At 44.3% G+C, this 24,394-nt stretch overlaps 1 protein-coding gene across 3 annotated transcripts in view; it reads left to right on the plus strand.

Annotated features, from left to right (window-relative positions):
* Positions 1 to 237: 237 nt before the first annotated feature.
* Frmpd3 (FERM and PDZ domain containing 3) overlaps positions 238 to 24,394 on the plus strand; it is a 90,416-nt gene continuing 66,259 nt past the window's right edge. The window contains exons 1-3 of one of the 3 annotated variants that reach the window (XM_034485515.2): positions 238 to 320; positions 20,038 to 20,192; positions 23,598 to 23,700. In XM_034485515.2, coding sequence (XP_034341406.1) covers positions 20,045 to 20,192; positions 23,598 to 23,700 — 251 coding nt within the window. In that variant the 5' untranslated portion in view covers positions 238 to 320; positions 20,038 to 20,044. Of the gene's footprint in view, positions 321 to 20,037; positions 20,193 to 23,597; positions 23,701 to 24,394 lie in introns of those variants that run through there. The other 2 variants (XM_076918170.1, XM_076918171.1) reach the window with 2 other exon arrangements.

Genomic DNA, 24,394 nt, shown 5'->3' on the forward strand with positions numbered 1-24,394 from the left:
AGAGGGAGGGGTCCCCCAGGGACACCAGACTTCTCACGAGGTCCAGAATCCAGGTGCTAAAAGGGGGGCTGTTTCTCAGCTCCCTGGCTAGTTCATCACCTCAGCCTCGGCTCTGGGGCTGAGCCAGTCGCCTCGTTCTTTAAGATTCTGGTCACAGCAGGGGCTGGGTTTCTAAGGCAGGCGTGATCTTTCTCTTCCTACAGACGCCGCTGCCGCCAGTGTCTGTGCTGGGCACAAGCAGGGGCAGTGCGCGGGAGAGGCAGAGGGAGGGTTCCCGGCTCCGCAGCCAAGCAGACCGGGTCTGGAGAGGGTCCCCGACAGTAAGTACTGTGCCCCAGCAGTCAAGCTAGGGCTTGCTTGGGAAAGGGTCCTATAGCTGGGCGTGTGTGCGGTTGTGAGGTCCGCAGAAACTGCTAAGGTCCTCTCACTGGCATCTCAGAGTGACTTGGGGGCAGCTCTAGCACATGACCCTTCTGGGTGAGTGCCCCTTCCTCGCTTCTTCCCGGGAAGGAGGGGGGACGGGGTGTGTGTGGGGGGCGTGGGGGGGGACAGGATTACAGAGTTCGCGCTTCAGGGGGTGACATTTATCTCCATCCCCCACCTCGAGCCCCCAAGAATTCCTTTTAGTTGCCAAGCGGTCCGGGTCGGTTCGCGGCACAACGGATGAGGACATGGCAAGGCAAGATGCACGCGGGGCAGAGGTTTGGATACCGATGGCAAAGTGGCTGCAGGAGCGGGAAGTTTTCCTGCTGAGGGTGGGGGGCGGGGAGCGAAGATGGGGTAGAGAGGCGAGGACAGCAGAAAGCTGGAGGGGAGGGAGGGAGGGCAGCGCTTCTAGGGGGTTGGAACCAAAGCCCCCTGCCAGCAGCCAGGTCCTCCAGGATCCCTTCCAGATGAGAGATTTGGTCTTCTGCAGGCAACTGAGTCCAGTGGGAAAAGATCTGGGTTTCTAGCCTCCCTCCTCAGTACCCCAGGCTTAGTGGCTAGGTTGTGCTCTTTGATGGTGGAGGAGGTGCACAGGGGATGCTGTTGCATTGTGGGGAGGGGGCAGCTGAGACCTCAGTTTTCTCCAAGCACAGGCAGGCTGAGAAACATGACCACTGTTACCCACCTGGTGGTACATTATTTACAGAAATATCATCTATCAGCAAGTGAGACTGGCAGGAACATTTCTGTCACTATTTTCTCTAGGCTGTGTAAAAATCAGACGGTGTTAGGTCTGACATAACAAGACCTACCTATATCTCCCCTCTGTTTTTCAACCCTCAGCTACATTGGTCAGGCTTACCTCCCAGTAATAACAAGTCATATGCAATAATAACGACACTAGCTGTCATTTGCTTGGAGCTTGCTATGTGCCAGGCACAGTTCTAAGTACTTTACATGCAGTATTTTATTCATTCTTCGGGAAAAAATCCTGTAGGGTAAATTCTAATACTATTCATATTTTACAAATGAAGAAATTGAGCCATAGAGAGGCGGGCCAAGACTATGGTCCAACAACTAGTGAGGGGCGGAGCTAGGATTTCAACCCACTCTTTCTTCATACACATCCCCATTGGTAACTATTGGAAATATTGGTAACAAGCTGGCTTTAATGGGCTAATAAAAACCAGGTTGATTTCCCCGTGGCAAAACTCATTCTAATTCTGTATTTCTGAAGTCAGGGCCCAGTCCCAAAGAATGTTGCATCAATTTATCAAATTACCCCCCAATTACAAACTGTGGAGAAAGACAAACAGTGGGTTAGAACACAGCAGATCCTTTTACTGGCTACCCAATGATAATAATAATTGCTAGTAGAGCCTATAAATGAGCAGTTACTTTGCCAGCATGTTTTATGTATTAAATCTTTGTGTGGGTACTTTGAAGTGAGTCCTATAATGAGTCTGTCTTTATAGGTAAAGGAATGAGGCGTAAGAGTTCCAACCCACATCCAATAGCTCCAAAACCACAGCTGTTTGGACAGATCTGTTCATGAAAAGAGGGGTTTGTGTTGACCACAGTCCCCAGCCATTCGCCCAGAAATCTCCACTCTCTTTTTCTTTGCTCGTTGCTCCCTTTACACTAAAGATGGAATTGCATAGTTTGGTGGAGAGCAGGCTTCCAGGAGAAGACAGAGCCTTTGAGATGGATTTGGGTTTTGTTGTTGTACTAAGCGCCGTGCCCATAACATCAATAAGTTGTTATGCTTTATAAGTTTTATTAATTAAACAAGTGTCTGGTTTGCTGGCTTGGAGTTGTTAATCCGATATTATGGCTCTATCTGAGTACCTCTGTTAGGAGGTAATTTAAAAAAAATGCAGTGATGGGCAAAAACTGTCTTTGTATTCCCTAAGGAGGGAAGGGAACTTGTTTTGAAGCTATAGCTTTGGTGGCAGAAGCTGCAGCCCATACATGCATAATATTATTCTTGTGTCCTCAACCAGAACGATCCCTTGTGAGCCGAAACCTATGTGTAACTAAAACCCTTTGGACTGTTCCTGGGCTGTGTCTAACCCTTCAATGGGGTCCTTGTAATTTCCTATTTCCCCAGCCCATTCAGAGAGCTAGCATTTACTAGATCCTCTTCAATGAGGACAAAACGGGGTATGTGAGCTCCATGCCTCTGGCATCTGGGACTATGGCTGGATCTTATTGAACCTGCTGGAAGCCAGCCTTTCCTACTGCTCCTTTAACAGGGGGCTTCCAAGTATGCTTCCAGGGTGGTGCATGAGAAATGCTCTGGTAACCCCAGTGTTTACAGGGCTCTGGCTCTCATCTCTGTGGTCTCATCAGAGTACATTGCATCATTTCATAAGGCCGCATGAAAGGAGTCAGTGGGGGACTGTGCTCAAATGAAACTTTTGCCTGAATTTATTCTGTAATTTCGTCTAATTGCAGTGGCTTAAATACCCAGAGGTGTCCTTCTTTGCTGACTCTTCCCTACTATTCATTTGCTGTCAAAATTGACATTCCTTTCCTGGAATGTCCTGCTCACCTTCACTACTCTGCAAGGGTAAGGGAGATCTGCTGGGAGATGCCTTCCTCTGTGCTCCCACAGCATCTTCTGCTGCCCTCTGTGCAGCCAGATGACATGTGGCTTTGTGTTTGTTTACATACCTGCCTCCACATTTGACTGCCACTTCCCTGGAGGGAGAGGCTGGGTACATAGTAGATATACAGCAGATTATTTTGGTGGATATACAAATAAAGGAATTAGTTAATGCTATCCGAAAGCTGCAGAGAGTCCCTCCTTCACAGCAAGGGACTTTGCCATCCTTCCTTTTATAAGAAGGTGGAGCAGAGAGAGAACTTGCATTATCCTTCAAGAAAGCCCTGCTTCTGTGGGTTTTAAATCAATCAAAATAAAAATATACTATAACGCCAAAACCTGAAGGCTTAGGGAAGGGCCTTTTTGGTTAATAAGTTATTGGGGTACAGTAACTAAAAGTCCTCAGAAATAATCACTTTTCTTGATTTTTTAAAAAGATATATCTATTTATCTTATGTATATGAGTACATTGTAGCTGTCTTCAGACACACCAGAAGAGGGCATTGGATTCCCTTACAGATGGTTTTGAGCCACCATATGGTTGCTGGGAATTGAACTGAAAACCTCTGGAAGAGCAGTCAGTGCTCTTAACTGCTGAGCCATCTCTTCAGCCCCTTCTTGATCTTTTTTTAAGTTGAAAATTAATACACAATGTTCTGATTACAGATTCCCCCCCCATCTCTTTCTAGATCCTTTCCATCACCCCACATATCCAACTCAACCCTTCTTTCTCTCTTTAGAGAACAGGCAGATAAAAAACATAAAATAAACATATGAAAAAGCACAACACACACACACACACAAACCCCCATAAAACCAGAAACCATAATATATATGCAAAAGACCACTGAGATGAAAAAGTGCCCAACAAAGCAATATAAAACAAAAACAATCTATAAAATCACCATAGAATTTATTATGGGACTTACCCTTAAGTGTAGTTGATATATACAATGAGATTCCATTAGCGACATCTTGTTTTCCTCCTATTGTCAGTTACTCTCTTAGTTAGGGATGGGACATGTGTCCATTTTCCTTCTCATTGCTGAGACCCCATCTGGCTTAAACCTATGCAGGCTCTGTGCATGCTGCCACAGTCTCTGGGAGTTCATATGTGTATTAGTCCTACTGTATCTTGGAGGCCTGTTTCATTGGTGTTCTCCATTTCTTTGACCTCTTAGAATCTTTCTGCCCCAGGTCCATAACCTATCTAATCTCAGGTTCTTGGCCACCAAAACAGTGGCAGGAATGGGTTCTATTTCATGGAGTAGGCCTTAAATCCAATCAGATACTGGTTAGTTAATCCAACCATCTTTGTGCCACTTTGGCAGGCAGGTCACCATTGTAGATCACAATGTAGATTTGTGGATACCTTTCTCCTCTGGTAGCATGCAGAGTACCTTCCAATACCATGAACATTAGTCAGTAAGAGTGAAGGCTCTAGGTGGGCGCCAGTTCCAACATCGCTGTGTTCAGTGACTTGTGTAGGTGTTATCTTCAGTAATAGGGCCTTACCATCAATTTGTAGAGAGTAACCAATAGCCTCGGGAGTAGCCTAGGTTGTTTGGGGATTCCCACGGGGCCATCTTTGGCCAATGACTCAAGTAGATGTAACCCATTCCTGTTATTGGAGGTTTCACTTGATGAAAGATGGGGCACTGCCTCCCCCATTATTTGGTAACTCCTTTTAGATTTCTCCCCTATATGTATTTATTTTAAGAAGCTTCTACTGTAGTAGGTTTTTATGTGGCCCTCAGATGGTCCTTAGTGTTAGTTGTTCCTCCTTGTATTTCTTCTCTACCCTCCTCTTCCTTTCCTTTCCCTATTTTATCCTCCGGTTCCAGTCTGTCTTCTGTCTCTCCATAACTATATATTCTATTTCTCCTTTCTAAGGAGATACCTTACTCCCTTCTAGTCCCTTACTCTACGCCTAACCTCTTTATGGATGGTAGCCTTCCTTGAGCCTGTTATTTTCTGCCATGGCTTTAATTCTTTGGTGGAGAACTCATCAACTTCACTCTTTTTTTTTTTCTGACCTCAGTTTGGGAAAGACCTAAAATTCCTTCTTCTGTCTCAGCAGGAAGATGCAATTAGGCAGAATAAAAGGTGTCTCATTGTCCTGAAACTGCAGTTAACATCTCTGGACACCTCCTGGCAGGGTGTAATGAGTGAACCAGGCCTCTGTTCACACGTTTTCCTTTGTCTAGTGGCTTCTTGACCTAATTTCTGCCTTGCATCTGGGGTGAACTGATTGAATAGTTCCAAGATGACACACAAGAAGGAGATAAGGGCTTCTCTTTCCTCCAGATCAGCCTGGTACCTGTTAGTCATGAGTTCTATGATGAAGATACCCATTTCAGACATTTCAGGCAATGAACTAGGATAGATGTACTTTCTTGTCCTCTCAGGAGGTCTCCAAGAGAAGACTGAGGAAAGATCCTGTGCCTCATGCAAAGCCACACATGACAGGTAGAATGTAGGAAAGTCCTACTCACAGACTGACTTATCTATACCCTTTTTTTTCTGTTAGCCTGTACTTGGGTTCGCCTTCATGCTTTTGGCTAAGTAGTTCCTGGATTCTTTGGTCTCTGGACCTGTTCTTTGTCCCCTCCTTCTCAACTGGTTCAGGTCTGGCACTTCATCTAGGACCCAGCTGCAGTCCTAGCCTTCCCCTCCTGTTTCTGGAAATCAGCAGGAGTGCAACAAGAGCAAGTCAGTAACTTGCATGGTCCTTGCCAACTCTGAGATTGTCCTGGAGTTGACCAAAACCAGAGGCTGGGGGCATCCAAGGCTGGTGGCTGCTCTGGCCATGATGCTTAGCAGACTCATAAAGAGGAAGGTCTTGGCACAGCCCAACAGCTGAATAGGCCCTCTTTTGGCTTCAAGAGGCTTTACCCAGAGCCCTGTGCAGTCAGTGCCTGCCAACCAGCCCCTAGGGAGGTGCTATATGAGTCCTAGGTCTTTGACTGCTGGAAACAGCTACTTGGGAAGTTCCCAGAAACTCCTGGCCACACCTGCTCCCTCTGTCTGTCCTCCAAGCTTTGTTTACAGTTCAGCCCTTGACAGACTAAAGGCTAAATTCCAAGAGAAAAAATAGGTGGCAAGAGACCCTCTTCTGGCTTGGCATTTTGTGCCAGAGCCCTGCAGTCCAGCCTGGCCTCAGAGATAGTGTATACCGAGGGGAAGAATCCAGGTCTGCTGTTCCTTTCCCTGCTACCTCTACTTTTCCTATCGTGGCTATGCTTTCCGACTTGCTGATGTTCTTTCCCAGTTCTGTTTGGCTTCCTTGATCTCCTCTTTCATAAAAAAAAAAATTACAACCTCTAGTGACTGGAAAATTGGCCTAAGTTAGGAAAATGTCCCGAGTCTTTCCCTTATAATGTTTCCCATTTGTCACTGACCCATTGCATCTCCATCTGTGAACTGGGTAGGAGCATCATGCTGTCAGTATGGCATAATAGCAATCCTCCTCCCAGAAGAGTTTCATCCTAAGTACTCTATCTAAAGGCTCTCATTACCATATGGTCCTTGAGCAATGGTGAACGCCCTAAGGGTAACAATGAGGGCAGCTGGCCGGCATTTAGAGGACAAGGGATTAGAATTGGTACCTAGTGGTTGCCTTCCCTAAGCCTGTCTTTTTCCCTTCAAGGACTCCAAGGCCTTTTTGTTCTACTTCTCCCCTGCCTTGTTGCAATTGCCTCTCTCCCTCTTGGCTCTGGCAGTCCTCCTTTCCTGTCCAGCTACCTTTCCTTTTTGCTTATCTTTCCCTTCATTTCTTATGTCTTTCCCTCTGGCTTAGTCAATCTGTCTTGGCCTCCTTCAGAGAAATACTTGGTGTCGTAGATGGAAGGTGGAGACTGGAGTGTCCAGGGTACTTTAGAATGACATGACAACTTCTTCAAGCCCCCCAGGAATATTCCACTGCCCTAGTTCCCCCTCGCTGCCTCAGCCAGTGACAGGCGAGTGAGAATAAAACTACAAGGCTCTCCCCAATAACTCTGCCACAGCTCAATGGCAGCAGCTTCAGACCTTGTGACCCAGAATGCCATATGGCATCAGCCTCACATCTGGAACAGCCCTAACATCTGTCACCAGATTGGCAGGCCCAGCAAGGAGGGTTTAAGAGTGTGTCTGGACCTATTAGACAGCATGTCGGAATCTACTGAATGTGCAGCCCTTGAGGAAAAGAGGGAAAGTGGGGGCAGCTGCAGAAAAGGTTCTCTACCGCTTCCTTCCAGAGACACTTTAGGCTTGGTATTGGACAAAATCACTCTAAGCTCCCAAATATTTGTAGAAGAACAGATGATTTTGGTCTCTATACTTGCCCCCTTCTGACAGGGGACAGCAGCTGCATTCCACCCCAAGGGGGGGGGGGGACTAGTTTAGACAATCAAAGAATCCAGATACAGTCAAGTTTTCCCAAAGATGCTTCTTTAAGTTCAACTGAAGAGGAAATTTCAGGGCCATAAAGGCCTAGGAAGAAAGGGGAAGCTAGCCCGAGGAAAGTAACCAAGTCAGCCACCCAGAGACACTCAGGAGTGGGAAGGATCATTGACTTTCCTACCCACCCCACTGCTTCTGGCCATTGTGAAAAAAATGATAGCATACCCTTTAAAGAAAATCCCTTCCCTATAAGTGAAAGGACTTGGAGCTCTACTGCTTCCTGTTCCTTCCTGTATTGTCTTGGACCCTTTCTTGAACTGCTACATTCTCTACCAACATTGGTCTTTGGCCAGATATGTTGAGGAGTGTCTCCTTTGGGCCAGATCCACTGCCATGGCTTGGATATGACACATGTCTCCTATCACAGTTAAGGTTTTACTGCTGTGAAGAGACATAACCAAGGCAACTTTTATAAGGACAACATTTAATTGGGGCTGGCTTACAGATTCAGAAGTTCAGTCCATTATCATTAAGGCAGGAACATGGCAGCATCCAGGTAGGAATGATACAGAAGGAGCTGAAGGCCAGTAGAAGAAGACTATCTTCCAGGCAGCTAGGACAAAGGTCTTAAAGCCCACCTCCACAGTGACACAATTTCTCCAACAAGGCCACACCCTCTCCAACAAGGCCACACCTCCAAATAATGCAACTCCCTGGGCCAAGCATATTCAAACCACCACATCCCCCAAAGATGCATGTGTTGAAGATTTAGTTCCCAACTGGTAGATCTGATTGGGTCATTAAGTATCTCATCTAATCCATGCATTAATACCTGACAGATTCATCAATCAATAGTTTAGGAGGAGGTGACAAATAAAAAGGCCTAGTTGGAAGAAGTGGGTCAATGGATATATGTGCTGCAAAGAATGTGTCCTGTTCTCTGTCCCTTCCTCTATTTATCTTTCTTATTTGCCATGAAGAGAACTGTTTTGTTCTGCTATGTATTCTCTACCACAAGCCTCAACCTCAACACAGACCTAGAAGCAGCAGGGTTGAGTTTCTAGGAAAGGCCTTTGTAAGGAGATAATATTTAAGCAGAGACTTAAATGATGAAAGAGCATCCATGTGAAGAATGAAAAAAGAGATTTCCAAGAAATAATGGACTATCAAGTGAACATACAATGAAACCTGCAAAACCATGGACCAAAAATATGTCTTCCACTTTTAAGTGGATTTTCTCAGGTATCTGTTATAGGAACAAGATTCTGACCAATACAACCACCAACTATAAGTCTGATTTACCCAAAGTGAACCACAGCCTGTAGCCATTTGACAGTGAATTGCATAGAGTGACCAGAGACCTCTATTCTGTGTGTCTCAAAATTGTTCCTACTCGTTTATGCATTGGTTCACTTGGAAAACACTAAGCACCAACTATGTGCCAAGCACCATAATAGATACACTGTTAAACAAAAGAGGCCTAGTCCCAACTCATAGAGTATATAGCAAAATAGGCACAGAATACATAATTACAAATTGTGATGAGTCTTATAAAGGAAATAGCAGGTTACAATAATAGGACAGTTTCCAGGAAAGGCCTTTGTTGGAGAGTGATATTTAAGAATAGACATAAAGGATGAAAGATCAGCCATGTGGAAAATAAGGAAGGAGGTTTTCAGGAAAACAGAATATCAAGTGAGCTGGCCTTGAGAGGACAAAGAACTTGGTATGGTGAGAAACTCAGAATAGCTAATGGAGCCAGATTGTAATGGTCAATAATAAGAATAGCATTGAGGGATCACAAAGGACATGAGAGTCATGGAAAATGAGTTACAATACTGTTTACCATCAATGGAGAGTATCTGAAGGGTTTTAAGCAAGGGAGGGACTGGCTCTAGTCTCAACTATTGCAACATCCATAAATGCCAAATTTAGATGAGGACAGCAGTGATACAGGAAGGCCAATAAGGAGGCAGCTGCAGCAATCCACAGGAGAGGTGATGGTAGCTTACTTCAGTGACAGCCATGAAGATGGAGAGAATTGGACTGATTCTGGATGTGTTTTGAAGTGACAGCTGACAATACTTATTGAGAAATTGGATGTCAAGGATGAAGGAAGAAAGACAGGCTTCAAGAAGGACTCGGTTTTTCAGCTTGACTCAGTGCCATGTACTAAGATGAAGAATGCTGAATGAGGTTTTCGACAGGAAAAAAAATATCAAGAGTTCAGTTTCAGCCATGTTAAGTTTGAGATTCTTGAGAGATATAAAAATAGAAATGTCAATGTCTAAGAGTTTGGGAACTCCTGAAGAAAAGAAAGGAAAATGTAAGTCTGGGAGACAACATCTACATGTTGGTTGTATTTAAAGCCAGGGTGCTGCATAGCACCACCTCAGGAAAGAGAAGAGAGCAATAAGAGAAATGCAGGCAGGGAGCCACAGAACCGCAATATCAAATGCCAATGAAAGAAAGAACCCCGTAAAAGAGACTGTGGAAGGTAACCAAAGAAGTAGAAGGACAAACAGGAGATATTCACAGAAAACAAGCAGAAGAATATTTCCAGAGTGAGAGAGTTGCCATCCTTGTCTACATTTGGTAAGTGGTAAATGTAGACATGATATAAGAGCAGGACTGGGGGATATCTATCCACAAAAGACACAAGAGTCTCTTAAAAGAGCAAATGTGGAATGATAGATATGAAAGCCATATGCTAAATGTTCAAAGAGGGGAATGAGATGAGAAAGTATGTATGGAAATTTGTTGCTGGTGGGTTTTTTTTTTTACATCTTTTCTCTGTGAAAAGAAAATAGATCAGTAACTTCCAAGAGATTATGTAGTAGAGGGAGGTGAGTTTGCTTTGTTTTCATAAGGATAGACATCAATATGGTTTGGGAAGTAGATATTTTAAGGAAAAGAATGGATGTTCAAAGGAGTAAAACGATTGATAAGGTAAGGCAGGTTGGTACCAGAACATAAATAACAAGGCTTTCCATTGATGAACGAAAATAATCATCCTCTACTTTAGCAGGGTAAAGTTGTATACATGTGGTGCTCAATGCATGTAGTGGCAATGAGATGAGACTAATCTTATCTGATAAGTTCTGCCTTTTTGGTCTCATCCACTGAGACATCTTGAAGCCTCAAAATGAATTGATGGGAAGACTGAAGAAAGAAGAGGAGCTATGACATAGGCATATTTAGAGGATAAGAAAGTAGTGGCCACACATCAGTGAAAATATGTGCCAGATCTGAGATCATTAGGTTAACACTGAAAGCCAGTTACCCAGCTGTATAGTTTGTTTGAAGCTTCCTCTAACTTATTTAAGACTGCATATGTTTGAGTCAATGGTAGGGATTTAATCTGGCAATTCTTGCTGGGGGTCGGGGGGGGGGGGTGTTAGGAGCCGACTTTTAGCAGAAAGCGGCTAGATTATCTTTGCAGCCATCTGGAACCATATACCCTGATAAGAGATTTGGTTTTCAATAGCCTACAACAGCTGAAGCACACTCTGATAAGTATATTGTTTATCCCACATAGCTTGTTTTGCTGTTTACTGCCCCCAGCTGCAAGACACATGTGGTAGTCACGCCTGCAAGGCATTGCAATTCATGTGCTGTCCATGAGCTATCTACGCCATACATGCTTATAAGGTGCACGTGGTATCCAAGCCTGCAAGGCGCACAGTGCACGTGCTATCCACGCTAGCCATGCCTGTAAGGCTTACGTCATATCAACACCTGCAAGGCACGTGGCAAAAGCGTATAAATACCTCAGAATTCCCTTCAATAAAGGAGACTTGAGACTAGAGACTTGAGACTTGATCACACCCTGTCTTGTCTCCATTCTTTGCGTCTCCAGCCTCAAGAGCCCCACTCTCTCTCTTGACCAGAGCACTTAGCCCCAAAAGCGTTGAGGCAGTGTAAGGTTCTCAACATTTGTGGTGCCCAACGTGGGGCAGAGCAGGCCGCAACATTTTGGCCCACAAAGCTGGGCAGTACGGGCTGCGACAGGGTGGGGTCAGGATTGAAGGTGTTTGGAAGAGAATGATCATAATGGAAGACCAAGAACTTACAATCTGCAGAAGAGGGGACTTGAAGCTAAGAAAGTGCTTGAAGTAGAAAAATAGTGAGTGAGCAGGACAATTTGATATTTAGAGAGCTAGAAAATAGAGTTGACTCAGGAAACAATGAAGAAAGAGGTTTCCAGGGAATGTGAGAAATGAATAGGTGATCATCATGCATTCTGGTGACTCCTGCAATGGGAACCGTTTGGAAAAAAGTTGGAAGTCTAGTAGATAATATAATATGTAGTGGAGTGTTAGCGCTCGAGTTAGTACAATACTTGATAATGTCTAGGTAAGACAATGAAGTAAGTTCAGTGGAGGAAGTTATTTTTCAGTGACATCCTCACCAACCTTGTAGATGTTAGATTCACCAATAGGGACATCAAAAGTAGGAGTGGACACACCATTGGGATAGCTATTATGAAAACAAAACAATAAACAGAAAATAAAGTGTTATCTTGAGAGAAGTAGTAAAGCCATTGTAGGAAACACTATGGACAATCTTCAAAAAAATCAGTCGTAGGGGTCCCATAATATCTAGCAATCACTTTTAAGTTGAATTAAGTCAGTTTTTCATTGCGGTACCAAATATTTCAGAGAAATAATTTTAAAAGAGGATGGAATTGGTTCTGGATCATGGTTTCATAGATTTCAGTGCACAATTGGCTGATTCCACTGACTTTCGGCCCATGGCACATCAGAAACACCATGGAGGAAGGTCACAAAAAAAGGAAAGCTGCACACATCTTGGCAACCAGGAAACAAAGACAGAAAAGGAACAAGATTGAATTTCTCCATGGCACTCTACTAATATCTTTATTCATCCAAACAAGGCCCCTCCTCCTGCCTCTCAGTAACAGCAACACATTATATATCCATCACGAGATCAATCCATTGACTGACTCTGATTCCTGGAATCCAATCAGTTTCCAAATAGCAACTAAGCCCTGGAGGCATGAGCCTTTAGGAGAAACTAAAACATGGGTATAATCCTCCCCAAAAGTGAAATCAAGGCTCCAGCTCATATTTATACATCTGTATTCACAACAACATTGTTCGAAGTAACTAAATGTTAGGAACAATCTAAGTGTCCATCAACAGAAAATTAAAATGTGGCACATAAATAGAATATTATTGAATCTTAAAAGGAAGGAGGTGCGGACACAGGCTACAATATGGATGAATCCTGAAAACATTATACTCCCTAAAATATGCCAAACGCATACATTTCCGTTTGTGAAGAGGAAAGCATTCTGGAGATGGATGGTTGTGAGGGCTGCAAAACAATGTGAGTGATTTTAATGTCACAGAACTAACCATGCAAGTCAAAATGGCTGAACTTGTACATTTCATGTTATGCATATTGTACCAAGATTGCTTTTTTAAAAGACTGGAGGAGGAGATCACATATGATTAGGAACTGAAGTCCTCAGTAACCTTGAGACCTACATAGAAAGTCTGCAGGTGACACTGAAGTGGCTGGAAGGCTCAGAAGGTAGGGACATTTTACAAGAAAGAACCAATGGCCTAGAGACAGCACTGGTAAGTACAGACAGCGTACCTTCTATGCAGGCCCGAAAGGATGTGAGATTCAGAGAAAGAAACAAAATAATAATAATAATAATAATAATTTAAAATATAAGCAGCTTCCACTTAAAAAATGAGGAGCTAGGAGCTAAGACAGATCTCTGATGACAAGCAGACAGATACATAAGAAAGATGGCAAACCTCTGAGCTCCTCCTCAGCCTCCTGATCTGAGATAAAGGCCTGGTGGACTTTCCTCTTGCCAGCAGATTCTTACCACCCCACCAGCTGACCAGTCCTAAATATGTTTATCTGAAGCTATGGGCCTGCCAGTTCACCTTTCTTTGTCAAAGCTAACCAATCCAAAATAAGGGAAGGGGAGCCATCCAAGGCAACCAAAAACACTTAAGACTTTCAGGCACCAAGGGATTTTGGTTTTTCCATCCCCTGCCCACTTACAAGGTACCAGAAGGATGGGCGGGAAAGTACTAGCCTCAAGGAAGAACCAGGTCTCAGTTTGGAAAAAAGATGTCAGGCAGTTTCAGAAGTGAAGTGGAGAGTGCAAGAGAGTTTGCTGTTGACTAAAAGCTCCAAAGGCCTCAAGCATGGTGCAGGAGAAACATCTGAGAGTTCTACATCTGTTCTGCAAGTTGGAGGCAGGTTGGGGGGGGGGGAGGGGAGCTGTCAAGGGCTTTTGAAACTTCAGAGCCCACCTCCAGTGACACACCTCCTTCAACAAGGCCACACCTCCTATTCAGTCCCTAAAAGAGTTTCACCAACTGGGCACCAATTATTCAAAGATATGAGCCTGTGGGGAGCCATTCTCAGTCAAACCACCACAAATACATTGTTACAGTTTTAGTCTGGTTTAGTCTCATTTCTTTTCTTGAGTCAGGATTCTCACTGTATACCCGAGGTTGGTCTGAAATTTGTTATGTAGCCCAGTGTGACCACAAACTCCTGATCCTGTGGCCTTAACCTCTGGAGTACTGGGATTACAGATGTACACCAATAAACCAATAAACCCATCTTCTCTTTTATTGCTGTTAATCTCTTACTGTGCCTCATTTGCTAAATTAAACTTTATCATAGTGATAAAGTACAGGGAAATAACCACAATATAGATATTATAGATAGATAGATATTATAGAGATAGATATTATCTCTGATTTAAGGTAACACTGGATGAGAGGGTTACCTTAGAATATATCCTCTATGAGTAAGAGGAAGTCAGTTCTGTGCCTAGTGTCCCTGATGTCATTTACTGTTATGGTGGCTTCAAAGATGGCTGCTATTTTTTAAAGGATTTATTTATTTATTTTACGTAGTTTGTCTTCAGACACACCAGAAAAGGGCATAAGATCACATTGCAGATGGTTGTGAGCCACCATGTGGTTGCTGGGAATTGAACTCAGGACCTCTGGAAGAGCAGTCAGTGCTCTTAACCACTGAGCCATCTCTCTAGCCCAGATGGCTGCTCTTAAAAACAGCACTGAAACAACCCTTCAATCTGGAAGGAACAGTCTACTGAGTTGACCTCACTACATTTTGAGAATCTGCTAGGTCCATAGGTTCTTGTTAAAAAAAAAAAAACAAAAAACAAAAAACATAGGGACTGGAGAGATGGCTCAGCGGTTAAGAGCACTGACTGCTCTTCCAGAGGTTCTGAGTTCAATTCCCAGCAACCACAGGGTGGCTCACAACCATCTGCAATGGGGGATTGGATGCCCTCTTCTGGTGTATATGAAGACAGCAGTAGTATGCTCACATATATAAAAATAAATAAATCTTTTTTAAAAAATCATAGAATAATTGGCAGACCGACCGGGATTCATGTTGCAGTTCCACGTGGCTTATAAGTGTGTGTTCGTTAGCAGGTTGTATGGATCGCTCTTGGCTGTTTTCTTATCTGTAAAATAGTCATACTACTGCCTAGCTCAGGGGGTTGCCATAAAGATGGAGGGGGGAATAATATGTGGCTAGATCCTGGAACATGGCAAGTCCTCAGTAAACACCTAATACTATACAGTATCCTTCCGTTCAACATCCAACTTCCCTGACTCCCAGACATCTCTAGTATTTGAGCTAATCCTTGGCTGACCAAATTCTCCAGTAGGGTCAAATAGATCTATCCCTATTTTTCTTCTCCTTACCCTTGTCTGTCTCATTTCATGAATGTTTAGAGATCTCCATATTCATGCCTCAGATAAATCTGATTCAGCCATCCAGAGTTATGTTTACATAAATTATACATAAATTAATGTGTTTCTCATAGATGATAATTGACTTTTTTATTGATATGGTTTTTAGTATTTTTGAAACAAGGTTTCATATAGACTTGGCTGGCCTCTGTAGCTGAGGATGACCTTGAACTCTTGTTCCTGTTTCTTTGTCCCTGTTCCTGGGATTATACATGTGTGCCTCCACCCCTGGCAACAGTTGTATTGTAACTGGGGCCTTCAATGGTGCAGCAGCAAAACAGAATAAAATCACCTCAGCTCTCCCACCTGACTGTGGTCCTCCAATTGTCTAGGGACAATGTCCTTGCATCCTAAATTATAGTCAATAGTGGTATCACTCTGGAGGGTGTCAGAATGTCAGAGCTGACTACAGACCTGCTGCCTCAGAATAATTTGGTAATCCCCACACATGACCCATGTGCACATTAAAATTTGAAGAGCAATACACAATAAGAAGCAGCCAGCTGAAATGAGAGGTGAGGGCACCTTTACAAGGGGGACGACTTCTACACCCAGAGGAGCTATTTCAGAGTTCCAGGGATGGGACTCTCTTGTTACAGCCACCTGGAGTCCATGGCATCTCATAGGGACCCAGCTGCTTGCCTGCTGTGCTGGATCTTTGGAGCTTCCAGAAGAGTCAGGCTCCAGTTACTGGAATCAGAGGGCTAATTGGCGCCACATGGCTCCAAATCCTGCCAGTTTCAAGGAGAACGACAAGGCTCCCCAAGGAGCTAACCAAATGTAAAGAAAAAGGAGCCAAAGGCAAGGAAAGATGGAGAAGTAAAAGCCAATGCCTGGAAATGTAACTGTAACATTTTAGTCCTCATGCCCCAAAGCATAAAAAGATAGCGCATTCACTCAGAACCATTTCATTGCCCTGTCAGTTCATCTGTCTTTAGCCTCATCCAGCCTACCAACAGTTGTTAGCTTGAACTCCAGCTCCTGGTTTCTCTTCGGCCATTGATGGAGGTCAGGTTAGTCCACAGAGAAATCAAGGCATTCAGCTGCAGTCAGATTGTCTGATAATTGGACCAGGAAATGGACTACCTGTCTAACAAAGAAGCAGAGTGTATTGTGAAGCTGTCTCTTGAAAAGAATGGGTGTGACTTTGGGTGAAGGTTCATTTTTGGCTCCCTTCCTCTGTTCCTCTGGTCACCCTGAATAATGCTACCCATAATATTGTCACCTCTACATTCATGTCATATACTTAACCTTCTAAGTGCTCCTCGTCTGTGACCATGATCTCATTTCATTCTCCCCAACAACACAGAGTGAACAGGATCAGAGACAGGTTAATTATAATATATGCTGAGCACCCAGGCCTGGCCAGGGTTTGGGCCATCTTGCAATGGAAATTCTGGGTGGTCAGGGGTCCCAGAGCCTGATAGTATGCAGCTGGTAGTGCTGGGATTTCGGGGCCTGCCAAGGAGATTTGGCTCCAGCTGGATCACGGATGTGCTCAGCTTCTGAAAATGTCTGCTCCTTCCTTCTACCTTGAGGACTTGGGGAAGAGCAGTCACTTCACTTCTTTGGCAGGACAGATAGCAGCTGTGAGGAGATAATGGATGGGAAAGTACTTTTTCTCAAATGAGGTCATAGGTGTCAATATGCAAAGAAGCACATGGATCCAAAAGTTTGTTACTATGAGACAGGAGGAAAAGCCTAGAACTTGTTCTTGGATCACTGAATGGAGAAGGCCACCCTAGTGTAAGATGAGCAGGTACTTTAGAGACATTGAGTAGAAAACGGGACACAATGAAGGTGTTGTGTGTTTGGAAGCAAATGATGGAAGTAAATAGTAGATGCCAAAAGTAAAGCAATGAAGGGCTCATGAGCTCTGGCTGCTTCATAATTTTCTCAGAGTTACCCTGTTTGGAGAGACCAGAAGCCAAGTCAAATTGCCTCGTTTCCCCAGGAAGGCAGTCATATGGCCTTTGGACAGCTGAGCTACTCTCATCCATCACTGCTTGCCTTCAGTGACACTCCCAAGTCTCCAGACACTTAGCAAATTTCAGAGGGACTGGGCTGCAGACACTGAAAAATGCAGACCTCAGGAGGAAAGGGAAACCTTCCATTTGGATTCTAAAATGGCCTCCTGGATCTGTTAATAGAGGTTTCTCCCATGACCCAAGATGTGTGGGACAGCCTAGGCACTGGGAGGCATCAGATACTTGTAGAATTGAGAAGAACCCAGTTAGGAATAGTTAATTCAGCTCTGGAACAACCCTAGTGAGGAATGAAATGTGAATTAGCTTCACCTGGAACCATGACTTTAGTGATGGAGAATAGCTTCATCCCTTGTGAGAGAAAGAGAGAGTTTGGGTTCCCATCTCTCTCTCTGTACCCTGTCTTTTCCTGGCCAGCCAGAAACATCCCCATACCCTCCACGGCTTCTTCTCGACCTTTTTCAACCTTTCTCCGAATGTACAAGATTGACTTAGTTGTCAAGTTCATCGACTGCTCTCAATCACACTTAAATTTTTGTATGCATCAGACCCTTGTCCTTTCTCTTCCACCTAGACTGGTGAGACTGGTAGCTCTTCAAAGCTAAGGGGCCTAAAGCTTCTAAGTGTTCTCAGGGATGGACTGTCTGAGTAGGTACTCATAAATACTCATTGACTAACCATGGTGGGTAAGAAGAATAAAGCAAAACATGTTAGTAAAGGCTTCTGGTTCATTGTTTGCTCTGGCTCCAAGAGTGACTGTTTTCATCAGTACTGGGGGTGTGGTACCTCAAGGACCACTGAAGGCTGAAGTGTCCCCAGCTTCAGGAAAAGAAAATGGGGAAGGATCTGGATTATTAGTGGTTGGGATGGAGGGTGAGTTCAGAACACTACAAAATATTTCCTTGGCATACCTGCAACCTCTTTGGTGCCCTCACCAGGGTCTATGCATCCCAACGGGTTCTCAATCATCCACTCTGCCCCACTTGGTACCCACATTGGCAACCAGTTTATGTCATCCCAGGAAGAGGCTTCTTATTGTCTTGAAGACTGGATGGCAGGAGACAAAGGCTCGTTTGAGCAGCAACCTCAAGGTTGAGGCAAGATGGTAGCGCAAGACAAAGTTCTTTGGCTCACTTTAAGTCCAAACTTGCACCTACTAGCAGAAACTGAAGTCAGAAAAGCATCTCAGGTCACACTCTCAAAGAGCCCCTGTGTCCCCCAAAAATACTTATCCAGGACAATAGCCAAATCATCTTCCAGCTGCTTTGTGCCTTTCAGTTAGAAAGTGACAATTTGTTTACTATGGTAGAAAGAAGGGAGGGAGCCAGCTTCTAGATTTGCCTTCTAGAGGCTTGCCCTATCCTAGCATCCCTTCCTACCTCCCTAGGGGATAAGAGACAGGTCTCCAGGCTGTATTGGGTACAGCTAGGGTACATGTAGCTGCATTCATATCAGCCCTGGTGACAGAGAGAGCTAGCTGCAAGGTCTTTGCTGGACTATCATTTAGCTTTTATACAATTATTCCAAGTCTCACCTCCTCCACAAATAGTCAAAAGCTCATTCTAATTAGTTGGTTCCTGATAAACAACCTAGCGGCTTGAACCCACCTGCCCCTGAAGTATTTGGAATTCTTAGTCAACAATTGCATCACTCTTCCAGTGTCAAAGCCTCCCACATTTTTTTACAGACCTTGTACTATTTTGATTAATTAACTCCTACTCCTCTGTTTTGAAGGACCCTGGATGGAACTTTAATTTTAGAGAATAGATGTACTGAGTAAGGAACCTAGGCTCCTCTGCTATGCCTGAAATCCTGAGGCTACAGGGGAGCCAAATCCGGTTTCTAAGATTCTGAGCCCCATGTCGCTGGCTCTCTCTCTTCCATCTCCGCTTGATCTGTCCTCCTCCTAGACCATCATTCCCTGTCTTACTAACTCCCTTGTCCCTGGGACCCAGTGTCCCACAAAACCCACTGTCCTATAAACTCACATTCCTCGGAGCTCTTTATTCAAATGCTACCCCCTGGCCTATCAGCCTGATGTATGCCTCATCCTGACCGTTGGTGTAGAAGCTTTATACAGCTCTTTGTGTAGTGCTAACCTTCAGGAGCTTAAGAGCATTGAGAGAACAACCTGGAACCTTCCCCAGGTGTGAGGAAAGTGTTTCCTCTTCCCCAGCCTTGGCTGAGTTTCAGATCTGTCAGCAGCCTCAGGAAGCTCCCCTTCTGGCCAACGGGAGCCATTTTCCAGCTGTCCCATTAAGTGAAATAAGTTGGCATCATATACAATTGTGTAAAGTAATAGTCCTGAACATTAGCACGCTTGTTTATATATGCCACCTAAATAGTTCCTTTTTATATATTACCTAATAGACATTAAACTTTAAAATTGCACAAGGACTTCATGAAGATGTTCCCTGTTCTCGAATGACTTCACATTTCCTTTCCCACTTATTCGCCTGCTTTTGTGGCCTGTTCCCTGGGGAGTTAGATTTCTTTAGGGAGTTAATAGCCAATTAAGATAGGTGATACCAGTTAACTTCAGAACAATACAAGTACATGTGGGCTTCTTCTACAGTCCCAACACCATAGAGAATGACTGTGACTTGCAATTCCCATGGCACCAGTTTCTCCTGAAGACAAGTATCTTCTCCTCCCTAACTCCCTCTTACTCCAGTATGAACTATGATAGTAGTCATCACTTCTGCTGGTCCTAAGGCGTGTAGGAAATTAAGCTATGATCTCCCAGGTATCATAAACCAGAACCATAATTGATGTCCCTCCCAGCTGGGGTTTTGAGCCTTAGTTCCCTTTGCATTTTTTTGCTCCTATCTTCCCCTTCCCCTAGTCATGTGATGCAGGAAGAGAGCGCAAATGATATGGAATGTGTACAGCTGCCAGCAGAGACACTGCGACAAGTGACCATTCACCGAGACCCTATTTATGGCTTTGGCTTCGTGGCTGGCAGTGAGAGGCCTGTGGTGGTTCGATCTGTGAGGCCAGGTAGGTGTCCCTCAGAGGGTACTTCCAGCCCTGGCTTTTATCTCCAATACCTACCTGTCTTCCAAGAAAGCAGAACATCAAAGTATATGGCTTACCGAGTAATTTACCAAGAGTAGGTAAAGATTTGCCAACTAATGACAAACCATTGAGGTGACCTGCGGTCCAAGACAAAGACTGCAGTTAAGAGAATTTGGGGGGAAGAATATAAAAACAAACCTTCCCTTTGCACTGAATATTCATAGGAGAGATGCCATAGCCTGGATGAGAAAGTACCATTCAATTTAATTCAATGAGTATTTATAGAATGCCGACTCTAAGCCCAGCAGTGTTGCAGAGAAGCACAAGACACAGCTCCTGTCCTCAAAAATCTGGGGGCCAGAGAGATGTCTTAGTGCATAAAAGCACTTGCTGTGCAGGCCTGATGACCCAAGTTTGATCCCTGGAACCCACATAAACATGGAAGGGAAAAAAATCAACTCCACAAAGCTGTTCTCTGATGTGTACACGCGCGCACACACACAGACACACACACACACACACACACACACATTCTGATCTCCATGCTGTGACAACTATTCATGAGAAAGATGAGTCAGTGAAAATGAGAAATAGGATCAAGACCACTGGTTGGATGGGGAAATGAAAACAGCCAACTGTCTCAAGGCCAGACTGGCAGTAGCAAAAGCTCCTGTTGATGAAATATTTCCCATGTTCTTTAGTTCCTTTTGTTTAGTTCTCACAACAAAGGCAGCAAGGTAAGAGGCACCACTCCCATTTTACAAATGAGAAAACTGAGGCATAGTGGGGTCAGTCACCTAGGAAGCAACTGGACAAGTGTTTGCTCAGAGCCTGTCTGAGTAGGTGAGGGGCAGGTTGGGCTTGCAGGGGACCCCAGGAGATAGGAAAAGGAATGAGCACCCTGCCCCCAAGCAGAAAGCTCTGCCATCATGAGTGAAATAGAGCCGGAGCATGGTTGTGTTGAATCTCCTCTGCACTGACAGAAAAGAGCTTTATTTCTCCCTTGCTAGGCCTGAGGCTTGAGATGTTTACAATGGTTTCTCACTCAGTCAAAGGGAGCAGCCAGAGTACGAACCGGTCTTGCAGAAATTTGATGAATTTCACTATCCTCAAAGGAAAAGGAAAAAAAAAATATTTTTCTGTAAACTCTCTTCAACTGGAGGGCACAAGCAAACAAGATTCAATACAGGAGTTTGTGGATAACCTAAGGCTCCTGAGTCAGTCATGCAGTTTGGCAGAAGAGTTTTGTCTTCTGATCAGAAATCAAATTTGTCTTGGAAAGAAGGCACAGGTAAAACTTAGTATAGCAACAGACTACCAGGAACCTCTACTGTAACTTCAAAGTAAACAGAATTTAGAGACTGGAAAGAAGCCCTTCCCCCAATCCCATCCCTGAAGAAGGAAAGAAAATAGGTAAAGTAGCCCCCACCTAAGAGACTGATTTTCATTTGTTTGGCTTTTTTACTTGTTTTGGAGACAGGGTCTTACGCAGCCCTGGATGGCTTGCTATCAACTAATCAACTATGGAGCCCAGGCTGGCTTTGGACTTAAATAATTGTCTTGCCTCAGTCTCTCTCAAGTGTTGGGATTATAGGTGTGCACCACCACATCCAGTTTATGTGGTTCTGCAGAGTGAGCCCATGGCCTAGTGTGTGCTAAGCAAGCATTCCACCAACAGTTAGCCAAAAATAGTTGGTTTTGACAGAAGTAGATAGGAGGAATAAAGCAAATGGAAGATCCAATAACCACCATTTACTCAGTTCTCACCACCAGTGATCATCTATGTTGTATCCTTCCTTTTGTTCTATTGGTGAGACAAGCTTTTCTGCAGCTCAAGGTGGCCTTTAACTTGATGTGTGATTCAGACTGGTCTTGAACTCCTGATCTGCTCTGCCTCCACCTCCCAAGTACTAGGATTCCAGGTATGAGCTGCTTTACCTGGCTTAGTCAGCGATTTTAAGTACTATACATTCATCATCTCATTTATCTCCCCACCATTCATATGATGTATGAGTACTGTCATTTTCTCAGCTAACAGATAAGCGACTAGGAGACATTCAAAGTCTCACTCAAGGTCACACAGTTAGTGAATTGCAACTACGGGATTAGAGTCAAGTTCAGTGGCTGCAAAGAGTATGATGGTCATCCCCATGCCTACAATTCCTGAAGTCACTGAGCTGCCAGGAGGCATGACCTACTAAATTCCCTTGCTGTTCCTTCTTGCTGTGCCAGCACATGAGTCCCTGGCTCCAGAGCCACTGATATATGCTCAGGTGACTCTTTTTATTTTTGTACTTGTATTTTGAACCCCATGTATGCTGGGCTAAAACAAATTCTTACTTCTCAACTGTCTTCACTCAAAGTCTTATCACCGGGTCTTGCTAATTTCCCCAGACTGGCCTTGAACTTACTTAGTAGCCCTGACACTCTTGGACTTCAGATTTTCCTGTCTCAGCCTCCCTAGCAGTTGGGATTATAGGCCTGTGCCTATAATCCTGGTCTTGAGTGACACATTTGCTATGTATATGTTTTTGAGGGAAAGCAGGCAGCACATTTCTTTGTACAGAGAAAAGTTGGAATCTGGCCTATTAAAATGGCCATAAATAACAGTCAAGGTCATGAAGGATCTGACTCCTTATTCTCTCTCCATCTCTAAAAAGATTTTCAAAAGAAAGAAAGAAAGAGAATATTTTCCTAGATAGCAGAGGTATCACAGCCCATGACACCTCTCTATCCCACCCTTTACCCTAACTAAGGCATATAGCTTCCCCACAGATCTGTTCTTTACCTCACCATTGGAGATGGGAAAGGGAAATGGGAAAGGCAGCAGGCGAATTTCCTGCTGCCTAAGGGACCTGTATTTTGTTTACACATTTGTAAGGAACAGTATCCCTCAGTGTTAGAAAAAGTTAAACCCTACAAGTCTTAAAATCCATTCCCCCTCTTCAAGCATATGAATAAATATGAATCATACTCAAGTGAGAATATTCTTCCTTCTGCTCTGGTCATTGGACCCACCTCCAGCAGTCTGAAAACCATTCATTGTACCTAAGTTAACCTCTCAAATGAGACACAAGTTTCTGTTCCTCTTTAGAGCCAGTCAGGCACTTACCAACTGTGTCTGAGCTTGGGGACTTATGCTCTTATACTGTGTTCTGCTAAGGGAGCTATACTCCATCCTCTCTCTTCATTCCTCTGTCCTCTATGGGCAGAAGCAAGAACTAGAACACCTCTGCCACCACACCTCAGTCTCCATCATCTGCAGGCCTCCACCAGAGTTCTCTCTCTTTATTGGCTTGACTCCCTCAGGCACCATGGCTTTTGCCCAGATGTGCACTTTCCTGGCAGTAGCTCTGAGCCCTCATGCCTCTCTCCTCTCCTCTGCAGGAGGCCCCTCTGAGGACAAGCTCCTGGCTGGTGACCAGATTGTGGCTATTAATGAGGAGGACGTGAGTGAAGCCTCCAGGGAGAGGTTCATAGGACTCATCAGGTAACAGGGGCCTCTGGGGCCTTGACAGGAACTGAGCAGTGTCCTCACCCCGGTCCCATCAGTAGCAAAGGACTATCATTGTTCTTCAGGGCCCTAGGGAGAAACCCTCTGAGGAAGAACATCTCTAGACAGAGCTCCTGGTCAACTACAACTGTGGGTATTAGCCAGTAAGGGTCACCATAGGCCTCATTTACTCTGCCAGTGACATGAGTAGACAAAAAGATGTGCCTTACTGCTCTGTCCTCCCCAATTGTCTCTGCACACAAGCCCTTTTGTTTTGAAGTTTTGCAGTTACTGTGCAGTGGGGTGTGCCAAGAGATTGCTGAGAATCATACACACACACACACACTCACACACACACACGAAAAGAGAGAGAGAGATTGGTTGATTGATTGATTGATTGATTCTGTCTTCAGAATTCATGCCACCATAGATGGGAGCCAGTGAGAAAGAAAAGTTTCAGTCATTCATAAATTCAGAGTAATCACTCTGTCTTTGCCCATTCCTTACATTCACACATGTGCATACAGATACACACACACACGTGCACACACACACCTTGTCCCATACCACTCGCTCACACTTTTGCATAGTTTTCTTCATAAGAAACAGGATAGAAGTGAGGACTAAATTCAGTGAACTAACCTCAGTTTGAGGAACTTTGATGTTCTCTCTCTCTCTCTCTCTCTCTCTC

This window comes from Arvicanthis niloticus, chromosome X (genome assembly GCF_011762505.2).
Source record: "Arvicanthis niloticus isolate mArvNil1 chromosome X, mArvNil1.pat.X, whole genome shotgun sequence".
Taxonomy (NCBI): Eukaryota; Metazoa; Chordata; class Mammalia; order Rodentia; family Muridae; genus Arvicanthis; species Arvicanthis niloticus.